The sequence below is a fragment of the Myotis brandtii genome, unplaced genomic scaffold, assembly GCF_000412655.1.
Source record: "Myotis brandtii unplaced genomic scaffold, ASM41265v1 scaffold618, whole genome shotgun sequence".
Classification (NCBI taxonomy): Eukaryota; Metazoa; Chordata; class Mammalia; order Chiroptera; family Vespertilionidae; genus Myotis; species Myotis brandtii.
In genome coordinates this window covers 1,316,775-1,328,805 of record NW_005370354.1, presented here as the reverse complement: position 1 = coordinate 1,328,805, position 12,031 = coordinate 1,316,775, and the positions used below count along the sequence as shown (strand labels likewise).

Sequence of the window (12,031 nt, the reverse complement as noted above, 5' to 3'; positions counted from 1 at the left end):
AGATGTCCTTGGGGCCTTGCTCCTGCTGCCACATGCTGCTTATCCATGTGGACATAAGCCGCTCTGCCAGCTCACCCCTGAGCTAATGCGGAGGGACCACAGGGCTCTGGGCAGGAGGGTGAGAGCCCAGAGGCAGAGGAGACAAGGGCAGAAAGAGCTGCTGCTTCCTTATCCTTTCCTTTAGTTATTGATTTTCCCAGCTTCATGAGGCATCACTGACAAATAAAATCCTATATATTTAACATGTATGATGTGAAGATTTAAGTATATATTGTGAAAAGCACAGCAAAGGAAACAATTACCAAAATGAAAAGGCAACCTATGGAATGGGAGAAAATGTTTGCAAGGCGTATATTTTTAAGGGGTTAATATCCAAAATATATAAGGAACCCGTACAACTCAATAGAAAAAGTTAAAAATAAATCCCGGTTAAAAAATAGACAAAGGACTTAAATAGATATCTTTCCAAAGAAGACATTCAAATGACCAATAGGTATATGACATATGCTCCACATCTTTACTCTCCTTTATGCGAAGAGGCTTTCCTTGCATTAGCATGTTTCCTAAGTGCAGGCCCCTCTGCCGCAGTGCATCCTGGGATGCAGGGGAAGAGCGTCTCCTCTGCCGCAGTGCATCCTGGGATGCAGGGGAAGAGCGTGCTGGGCTGCATCACCGCAGCTGGGCTCCTCGGAGGGCACCATAAGCTTTTCAGCTCACTGGGAAAGTCCTGTCTAGAGAAGTGGGTCTCAGACGTTAGCATAGTGCTACTCAGTGTGGTCCTTCGACCAGCAACATCAGGATCGCGGGGAGCTCGTTAGAATAGCAGATTTGAATTTTAACACCATCCCCCAGGAAATGCATAAGCATATTAAAGTTTGAGAAACACCCGCCTAGGTGCCTGATTAAAATGCGAGCTTGGGACTCCATGCCTCAGAAATTCCAGGTGAGACCCAGAGACCTGACAAGTACCACCTACTTTTCCTTTCTGCCTGCTTTTTTTGAGCCACTGCGGTACTGAGGCAGAGCTGCGTGGTGGAAGCAGTGCAGGTGCTATATTTGGACAGTCCTGAGATCAGATCTCAGCTCTGCCACCTACAAGCGAGGTAATCCTGGGTAACTACTTCATCTTGCGAAGCTTTAGCTTTCTCAATCACATCTAACATGGAGACACTAAATGACTTTAGCTTCGGCTGTGGGCTTTATTTATTTTTATTTTTAAAAAATATTTTTATTGATTTCAGAGAGGAAGGGAGAGAGAGATAGAAACATCAATGATGATAGAGAATCACTGATTGGCTGCCTCCTGCATGCCCCCCACTGGGGACCAAGCCCTGAACCCGGGCATATGCCCTTGACCAGATTCAAACCTGGGACCTTTCAAGTCCACAGGCCAAAATTCTATCCATTGAGCCAAACTGGCTAGGGTTCGGCTGTGGGCTTTAAAGGTGAGAACACATATAAAGTGCCCAGCACCACATCTGTGGCACAGGGTATAACCACCAGGTCAAACAGCTGTCCCCTGGCTGCACCGCTGAATGGTCGATCGGGGCAGACAATACTGATTACTTTCAGCTGTAGGAGCCCAAACAGGGCTCATGGAGCCCTGTTTGTCTCTGTTACATAATCCTGACCTTAAAGACAGAGAAAAGATCAGACCACAGCAGCTATCTAACTTGATCGTGCATTATGAATCACCTGGGAAGCAAGTCCAAAAATGCTGCTTCCCAGGGGTCCTGTTTCATCAGGTCCAGGGAATCTCCATGTTGTTGTTATTGTTATTAATCCTCACCTGAGGCTATTTTTTCCCCATGGATTTTTAGAGAGAGTGGAAGGGAGGGAGAGACGAGAGAGAGAGAGAGAGAGAGAGAGAGAGAGAGAGACAGACATGCATCAATGTGAGAGGCACACATCAATTGCCTCCCACACACACCCCAAGCGGGGCTGGGGAATGACCCTGCAACCCAGGTACATGCCCTGGACCGAGAATCCATCCCGCGATCCTTTGGTGCGTGGCTGAAGCTCTAACCACTGGACACACCGGAGGGGGCAGGATCTATATTTTTATGATTTGATGCATGAGTCCTCCAACCTCACCCCGAGAAACCCTGGTTTAGAGAATATGTGTATTTATTCAGTACATGGAGAGTGTGACGCACGCAGGGTCCTGGGCTGGTGCTGGGAAGTACATACACGAACAAGTAAGACCTGGCCTGGGTCCTCCCCGCTGGGAGCTGGGCTCCAGGGAGAAGGTGGGCTCTGTGCTGCTTTACTAGGACATCACACGCAAAACCAACCCCAGCAGCCCAGAAAGGCCATGACCAGAAGCCGTACCTGGGCCTCCGCAGCTTCAATGCCGTGGGAGAGGTTGCCGTTCTGCACGGGCTCTGAAGCATCACTGGATGGCGTCATTTCAACTTCCGTGCTGGTGCTGTTTGGGAGCTCGATTTTTTCTGTGACATAATGGGGGACACACACAAAGAAAGCAAATGGCATCAATGGGGTAAGGGCCATACTGGAAAGAACACCTAAAATACTGGCCAAGGGAGACAGACGATTGATGGTTGTTTCTGAGGGGAGATAAGGCTGGGGTTGCACCAAGCGGCGAAGGTTTGTACCATTCCTCCCCGGGCGTGCTAGCAGACTCAGCAGTCCTGCGCCAGGCGAGCTGTGCAGGCACCAGCCAGGTCTGCCGTGCCTTCAGCGGGAGGAGGTTAGGAGCTTCCCAGACCCTCTGGCCGTGCTGGGTAGAGTCTTGGACTTCGGGAGACCATGGAGCCATGTGGTTCAGTGTCAGGGCCGCCGGGAGCACCAGAATACCCATCGGTATCAGACACGAGAGTGGCAGGCTGCTCACAAAGTATCAAATGCTTGTTTTTCTAGCAACTTCAGAAGAACCAACAATTTCTCTCGCTGGTAAAACATCACACAAAGTAATTGGAGAGTTACACAAAAATTGTTGGATTTGAAGTGGCCAAATTTTGGAAATCACAGGGAAATGTTTGTTCATTTATGTATTTACTTGTGAAATATAGAGGCAGAAAATATTTATATATGGAAAGCCATAGAAATTCAAATTTTTTATCTTCCCATGTTTTAGTAGTGACAGTGACATGCATGTGATGACCTGCTGTGTGTGGCTACGCCAGTTTATCCCAGAAGCTTGGCCCAGTTATTTACCAAACTAAAACATACTAAGTCTGGGGGAATAGAAAAACTCTGCTTTGGGGAGTCTATTGGCTGAAGTAATACAACTTTAGGATAGGCCTGCAATGGTCAAACTTGACCCTAGCAATGCAGGGTGCTGGGTACCAAAATGGAGTTAAGATGCCCAAGAAAAGACATGAACAGATGAGAATAAACAACCTCCCAGGCATGATACCTAGCCGAGTACGTCTTAGGTAATGCCGTGCTTTTACATGGCAGGCTGGGGTCTCAGCACCAAAGAACGTGTGAAAAAAACTGGGACTCACTTTGAAAAGATTTTGGACATAGATTTTGTAACTTTTTTTTTTTTTAGTTATAAAGTTGTTCAGAGACCCAGTCTGCACAGGAGCATCCTTGGAGTTATGTGTCCTACCTTCTCATGAAGGGTTAAACCCAAGTCTAAGGTCAGCCAGTCATTAGGAGAAGGACTGGGGCTGAACCCAGGCATCCAAGTCTTGTACTGCAAGCTGCCTCATTCCACAAGAATCCACAAAAATCAACAAGTGGTGCAGAAAAATAGCTTGTATAATTGAACTTAAATATCAGAAGCAAAACTCAGTCTATGCAATTAGACTTTTGTGCTGTGGCTTTGCATTTTTAGAACACAAAAGCAAGATATGTTAATTCCAAACAATTAGTCCAAGTTCACAGAAGCATAACAAGCAGAGAAAAAAAGATATAATTCCTAATCCCAATCCCAAGAAGTAGCTATTATTCATATTTTAATGTAAGTCCTTCCAGCTTTTTTTTTCTCCTTCATACCCAATAGCATCTTGACTATGTCTTGGCCAAAGATTTCCCCTGAGCTGTAAGTAAGGTAACAGGAGAGACAGAAACTCTTCTAAGGAGTCACATGTATTTTGAATGCAACACTGTTGAATTTTGTCTGCAGATAATTTTAGTATCTTGGGCAATAGCATCATTTATAGCATAGATCCAGATTAGGCTAAATTTAGTTTGAATTTAGAATGAGAGAGCTCTATTACAGTTACAGACAGGAGAGGAGGAACATGTTCCAAGTTAAGATAAGATGCTTGAATGTCCTCATCTAGCCACACAGGAGCTCAGAAAAAGTTAGCCAGAAAAGACCTGGGCTAGTAGTATTGTGGACTTCCTGAGAAAGGGGAGGTTGTGGCATCTGGCAGGGACCCTGCCACTCAGTTAGGAGTCACCAAGTAAACCAGCTGGTAATTCAGTGGGTGTGCTGTATGCGATGTCATACGTATAAAATTTGGTTACCAGGCAAGAATTTCAGAAGAGGTGCTCTCTCACTTCTTGTTAAATAGTCAATGATGGGTGTGTGTGTGTGTCCTCTTTATGTGGCATCCCTAGAGTACAGTGATTTTCTAGTCTTCAAGGGAGATGCCTGGTTTAGGAGCTGGCTTTATTTTAGGTTCCTCACAGAATCATTTTCTTCTTCTTGGCGTTCCCCTAGGGCAGGAGACACAGAGTGTCTACCCATGGCCTGTACCCACCAGGGGCACTGGACTCCGCCCGACACTCAGGACAGGGCTGAGCTGCAGGGGTCTGTGTCGGTGCTGAGTCAGGGGTGCACGGGGTCCTGCTCTCCGCTCCCCTCCACGCACTCCAGGAAGGGCCCTGGACCAGGTCTCCCTGCACTCACCCACGTGATTGGCAGCCCCATTCTGCCTCTCGTTCTCATCCACCTGGCACTTCTTCTTGGCAATCTTGTGGAGAATGGAAGCCTTTTCTCTGAACCTCCCTGAAGCAAGAGAAAGTGGTGGGAAGGAAAGAGGATGAGGAGGAAAATGAAGAGAGGCCCGTGGCAAATGGCGAAGCAGCGGCAAAGCAGGCCCGCGGCTTCTTCAGGTACGTACGCCGCCTTGTCACAGCGCCCTCGCCTTCCTGTCCAATCCCCGAGCCCGTGTCCTGCAGGAAGGGCTCTCTTACCTGTGTGGATTCTTCAGCTCACTTCTCTATTTGAGAATCTCAAGCTGCCAGCCCATAGACGAAAGGCTTCACTTGGATCTCTTCTCTCCCTCCCAATGGCTTACAAAGCACCGATCCTCCCCAAAACTCCCCCTGCTGCGAGATCCAAAACAACTCCAAAGACACAGAGTGGCTCTGGGGGCACAGCCGCATCTCTGGGGTTAAATGCTCATCCCAGAAATGGGGTTGACCATGCAAAGTCAGACACCCAGGGATCTTTTGATTTGAATTTGGTTTTCAGATGTGTATCATAATGAACACTGCAGTATCTGAACAAGTCAGGAGCAAGCATCAGAGATTTCCAAATCAGCTGCGTCAGCTGCAGTTAAAGCATCAGGGAGGCAACTGATTCCATTTTTTTTTTGGGGGGGGGGTTGGGGCGAAGAATGACCAACTGAGCACAGCAAGCGATGTCTGTTGGTGATGAGATGCATAGAGAAAGGTGCTGGAAAACATACCAGTCTCAAAGTAATCATTTTAAACAGCTGTACCACAAGCATAATGCTTCATTTCTTTTCCATTATTGACATAATTAATGGGTAAGTGCATGCAACAAGCAGAGAAAAAAAGCATGCAAAAGTGTAGAGATTAGTGAACCATAATACGTTTTTCTTTCTTCTCTAATTCTTGATTTCCCTCTGCTGTCCTCCCCCCTCCTCCCTGAATATTCAAGGTACAAAGGAACCTTATTTTAAACTGATTATTGCTTTATTCATGACTCTGAAAACACCACAACCTCTCTGGTTTGGTAGTTGTGTTCTTTAGCAGCGTATTAACAGGGGATCTCATTCTTCTTTTCCAGTTATACCAACATCTAACCAAATCCAACCAAAAGTGTTTCTCTTCGAGAGTCTCCCAGGATGGCAGGTTGGCACCCACCCCTCCCCCAACCAGGAGTGGAAATCATGGGGTGTGGTCATAGTGGTGACTGGTGTGATTGGTTGGGAGCAACCGAAGCTGTAAAGGAGAGTGAGATCAGTTGCTTCCAGTGGTGAAAGTGACACAGGACCGAGCCCTTTCTGCTCACACGCTCCACTAGTCACAATCCTAGAGGCCTTGCTACCACAGAGGCAGCCTCTAGGGTGTGAGCACCTTAGTCTCGGCAATGAATGTGCTCCAGAGGAGCATCTCAGAGGAAGGACAGCACTGCGTGGAGAGAGGTCAGCCTGTGGCTGGGGCTTCGCGAGGCATGAGGAAGATGGATGCAGTGATGGGCGTGATGTCCCTCCCCGAGGGACGTTGAAGGTTGGCTTAGGTTCACCATGCTGAAAAGTTTTTGGCATGTAGTTGTTTCTATCTAATCTCCAAGGGAAACTCTGGGAAGAAAAAATGGAACGAAAGAAAGTCTGAGGACTAGAAAAAGGAGGAGGTAAAAGGGAACAAGAAAGGGAAGAAAAAGGAGAGAAAGATAAAGAATTCAAAGGAGGAGGTAGGCTGGGGGCTGTGACTGTCTGGAGGTTTCCCAGGAAGTGTGGATGCAGGACCCTTTCCTGACTTCAGCCTAAACAGGGTACTTCTTGTAGAAGAAACTCCCAAGAAGCCCTCAGGTCATCTACCAAAAAGCCCGGAAGAAAAAAGGAAGCTCTGAAACTTTACAGGAGATGATGCTTCTACTAATAAAACCATTCTGTGGTCTCAGGGTCCTTCTCTGAAGTTGGAACAGTCAGCAGCGTTATGACATAAAGATGATCAATCACTGCTATTTAAAACTTATATATAAAATAATAACAAAGCAATAAAGCATTCAAAAGAGGAAACAAATAAGCCTGTGGAAATAAAGCCTGAAATCGTCCAATCCAAGTAACGCCCCAAAGTCATGAATCCTGGCAGAGAGGCTGTTGATAGAAACCAGCTATTTGCCGTATGGCTTGTGGTCACCAGAACCTTCTCAGAGAGAAATGATTATAAAAGAGACCCAAAGCATGGAAGGGGTCGGCCACTCTTTGTGCCAGAAAACGTCAGGGCGATGGTCACCGTCACGCATGGGATGGTTTCCCCAGATTTTCTAAAGGAGGTCTGGGAGAATAGGGTAGGAAATGATTGCAGAATTGGGATTTCATAGGTTCTCAAACATTTTAACAGGTCATCTGGGGTTTTCTAGAGTGTCACCACTTTTCCACACGCTCTGGGGGGAGGGGGTGGTGGTGGCACAAGGGTTAGCCCTCTGGGTGTGCCTGAGGCAAAGCTGCAGAGGCTGGCTCAACCTTTGTCCCGTGAGCCTCACTGATCGCCATTCTGCATTCTGAGTGCTGACAATGGCTGCTCCACAGCCGAGCAGGACTTAACCTTAAAGACCAGTTTCTAAAACAGCAGCAATTGCAGGTCCAGCTTCAGAATGTAGCACCCGGGTGCTCCTTGAGGATGGGGGGGCAGCACCTGACGAAGCGATCACCAGACACCCCTGGGATCACCACAGACCACCTTTTGAGGAAGAGGGTGATAGGACAAGAGTGAGCAGGGGCAGAAGCCATCACAGGACCTGTGATTCTCAAAGGGACTCTTGGGGTCAGAAGGCACACACCTTTAGGACCTGTTCAGCCTGAAGCCACAGCTGGGGAGGACATTAAGCAGGGTGCACGTGTGTGTGTGTGTGTGTGTGTGTGTGTGTGTGTGCGCGCGCGCGCGCGTGTGACGGGGACAGCACAATATTGTGATTGAATGGATGTGACTTGAAAGCAGGATGATCTGAGTTGAAGCTTCGCCTCTCTTCCTTGCTCTGCTGGCTGTTTTGGTGAGTTCCTGAATGTTTCTAAGTTTCACTTTTCCTATGAAATAGGGATTCCGATGGCATTGGCTCATGAGTCCAATGCATGGTTTAAGTGAGAACCTGTGGAAGGGGCTTACCACATGCCTGGCATTGAACGCAATCTGGAAGTAAAAGGAAAAAGAAAAAGGAACTAACAGAAAGCTCAGGGGCAAGGGTGACGTGGCCTTGCGTTGCTCCAGGAGGACCCTTGCCATCTTCCCCGTCTCAGTCCACACTTGCAGGATTAGGGAATAAGCCACATCCTGACCTGGCAGGTTAAGCGTCCTGGGGACCGTGTCGGACTGGGGTTCAGGTTTCAGTGCGTCCTCCAAAGTCAGTTCCAAAACTGGTTAGGAAAAGGATCCCTTTACATCTTCCTGAAATTGAGAAGGTCAAGGTGATGGAGCTGACCTTTGGTGTTTTAAACACTGACACCTTTGCAATCTTACAAAGGAAAGATGCGATCAGCTTTTCCCCATCCCCTGTGCAGGCAGAGAACGGGCAAGAAACTACTGCGGCCACACAACGGATCCGGGGAGGCTCCAAAGAGCTGAGTGATTTTTACCTCCCAGAGTTTTAACTCCTCTGTTAAAACGCAGGCTCTGAATTTCAAAATGGGGATCGTAAGAACACCCATCTCACACAGTTGTTAGAAGGCTCTAATGCGTTAATACACATCATGGGTTTAGATGGCTGCTGACACAGTAAGTGATCAGGAATTTACTTGGAAAGCGTTATTACTGTGGAAGTGAGTGACAGGACATTCTTCCCATAAGTTACTGAAAATAAAAAAAATTGACATTCAAAACTGAATCGACGCTAAGCAGCCTCAGGGGCAGGAGACCTAGGTGATAAGGGATTGCTTCAATACACTATTTTAGGCCCGGATTCCACGTTGACATAAAGGTTGATGCCCACACAGAGGCAGAGAGGAGAGAGCTAGGAGCAGGTTAGTTTTGTGCCTGGGGATAAAGAATCAAGACCTTTTTGAGTACTTTTCAAAGAGAGTGAAGGAGAGATTTTAAAAACATGTTTTAAGGCAACCTTAAAAAATATACTTTGTTTCAGTGTAAACCCTGAAAGTGTTGTACTGTTAACGAGCAACAGATATTTATACACTTAAAATCTCAAAATAGCAAATTCTGTTTAATATGTGAGGCACCTCACATATTAAATACCAGCTGAGCGTCCCCCAGAGAGCAGCACTCAAGGGGTGGCAGGAAAGGATCCAAACTTAAGGGCCTAATGTGAATAAGAACAAATTTTGAGAAACCACCGGAATTAAAATCTTTGACTCAATCACTCTGATGGAAAACAGAAGCCCCAAGCTGCCTCATAAAATAAACACAGGAGGGTCTATTCACCCAAAGGAGATGGATTTTGCTTCTGTTCTGCCGATAATTAATCGAACGGGCCCCTGGAAATTCCTGACATCGTCCCCACCACGCCTGGAACAGGCAGTGTCACAAAGGAAGCCTGGGGCTGGCGACCAGATGAGCTCCTGGCTGACAGAACAATCCAAGCATCAGCCACACAGGGAGGTGGGGCGAAAGGATCTATAGCAGCAAAGTGGGCGCCCACAGGCACCTTGATGAGAGGCCTCGGTTTGGGAGAAGAAAAGAAAAAAATGGAACAGAAGGGGAAACTTGAACATGGCGTATTTGAATCTATTTTTGTGTTGTCAGTTCTGCCTTTCCTGCCTCTGTCTTTGTAGCTTAAAGAGCAAAAGTGCACCTGAACTTTCCTTCTGTTTGTTCCTGGCCTTTTTTTTTTCTTTCTGGAAGCACAGATGCTAGTCAGGCAGACCTCCCCTCATCAACCTGAGAAGCCAGGCAACAGAACTGACGTGGCAACAGCAAACTCTGACCTTGGGGTCATCCTGGGCTCCTTCTCCACACCCCATATGCAATCCATGTGTCTATTTTATTTATTTATTTATTAAATATATTTTATTGATTTTTTACAGAGAGGAAGGGAGAGGGATAGAGAGTTAGAAACATCAATGAGAGAGAAACATCGATCAGCTGCCTCCTGCACACCTCCTGCTGGGGATGTGCCTGCAACCAAGGTACATGCCCTTGACCGGAATCGAACCTGGGACCCTTCAGTCCACAGGCCGATGCTCTATCCACTGAGCCAAACCGGTTAGGGCTGTTGCGTCTATTTTAAAAATATTTCTGAAGCTGTCTCCCCCTCCCCTCCCCGTCCCTCCCCCGCTCCCCCAGCATCAGGTCTGGCAGGGATAATTCTGCTAGTCTCCTAGCTCATCTCCCCTGCCCCCTTTACCTTTCCATCGCCAGGCTGACCTCATCCCGGCATCCTTAGTAATCAGTCAATCAGATCATGCCACTCATTTCTCTGTGCAAAATCCGGCAGTGGCTCCCCAGGTCAGAGTGAAGGCCAAAGTCTTCACAAGCACCTGTAAGTTCTATCCAGGGAGATGCATGGAGACCACCCTGCCTCCCCCGCCCCCTCGCCTAGCTCTCCTGCTCCAGCCGCGCTATTTCTGGGAAACACTATGCACTATCCCACTGTGGGGCTGTGGCATTTGCTGGTCCCTCTACCTGGAATGTTCTTCCTCCAGAGATCTACTGGGCTCCCTCTCAACTCCTACAAGTATTTGTTCAAACGTCACCCGCTCCTCGAGGCTTCTCCGAGCAGCCCGTTTACATTTGCAGCTCCTCTCTCAGCATTTCCTATCCACATTTATCATCATCTAACGGACTGCATCTTTATCACTCTTCATCGTTTGTTGCTTTCCATCAGTAGCCGCGTCCCAGGAGGACAGGGTTTCCGTCAGTTTTGTTTACCAGCCTATCCCCAGCACCCAGTAGGACTCAATAAATCCTGTTTGTGGTTTCCAGGCAAACAGATGAGGTTGTAACTCTTTAACATGCTTCTTGTTGGCTAATGACCCAAAATAAATCCTTTCAGGTCTACCCAAGTCCGTGAGTCCAGTGGGGCTGAGAGTCCACAGGACCCCAGGCACTTTCTGGAGGTAAACAGGAGAAAATGGGGTGGACTAGACATTCACATCTCAGAGGCGGAAGACAGGGGCGCACCATCATCCCCGGCTGCACATCGCCTGGGCCTCCAAGGTGAGGGCTGAAAGGAGCCTTAGTGTTAGAGGAGGCAGCATGGTGAGCAGGGCAGAGAGCAGAGCAGGAAGCTGGGCTTGGGCTCCTCCCCCTTTAGTAATACGCTCCTCATGGTCAAGGCCTAACTAAGGCCCAATGTGCAGCTTTCTCCATCGATTCCCACACCCCTCCTTCCCAGGTGGAAAGCCATCGTCGTTCTCATGGCACTTTGTACCCATCACAGCCCTTATCTCAGTTTGCTGCCCACAGGTCTGAGTTCCCCACCAGAGGGCAGGCTTCTCTGGGGAAGGGACCTTCTCTCTGCCATCTTTGATTGCCTACAGGAGTGTCTTGGAATAATGATTGGCCCATCACATGCGCTCACTGAGTTGCAGTGGAGCTCCCTAGGGAGTCCGAGCCTTCCTTTAAAGTCAATGCAAATGACAGACAAGCTTCCACTCTGCAAATATTAACAAGCCTGTGCTCTGCACCAGGCAGCGTGTGGTGAGTCAGGCAGACCCAGGGGGTGCCCTGGCAGAGTTAACAGCCTAGAGCCAGAGCCAGACAAGAGACAAGGACTTAAGATTCATGCTCTGATGGTGGGGCCCTCCTGCAGGGTATCAGAGAACAGTGAAATCAAGATGCTACCGCGCAGCTTGAAGGAACAAACTCCTTTTCCATTCTATAAACTGTCCACGTAGGGCAGCAGATTCACCTAATGGAATCTGGTCTGATTTTTATTCTTAAAAGCTAAACATTAAAAATAATAATTTCATCTTAAACAATAAACTCCAAGAACATAGAGTTCATTTATCCTTACATCTATTTTTGAAGTGCAGCCTCTAAATTATTTTTTCTAATTTTCGTGAAGCATCATGGAAAACCATTTATTATAAGACTACGGTGATATTAATGGAAATGAAACTAGTGCTGGCATGAAGCATTTTGTAAACTGTCTTTAGTAAATGTTTTGTGAATGTGCCACCTAATAAAATGATTAACATAATTTAATTGCAGTTATATTTATAGACATAATCAAAGGACTAGTCCCTGT

At 47.4% G+C, this 12,031-nt stretch overlaps 1 protein-coding gene across 8 annotated transcripts in view; it reads right to left on the bottom strand.

The window, feature by feature from the left end:
• The window catches only part of SLC24A2 (solute carrier family 24 (sodium/potassium/calcium exchanger), member 2), a 222,100-nt gene that overhangs the window by 41,585 nt on the left and 168,484 nt on the right, over positions 1-12,031 (bottom strand). For 7 of the 8 annotated variants that reach the window (XM_005879940.2, XM_005879943.2, XM_005879942.2 and 4 more), the window contains 2 exons: positions 4,829-4,927; positions 2,332-2,450 (listed from right to left, as the gene is read on the bottom strand). In XM_005879940.2, the coding sequence (XP_005880002.1) occupies positions 2,332-2,450; positions 4,829-4,927 (218 nt within the window). The remainder of the gene's footprint in view (positions 1-2,331; positions 2,451-4,828; positions 4,928-12,031) is intronic. The other variant, XM_005879946.2, reaches the window with a different exon arrangement.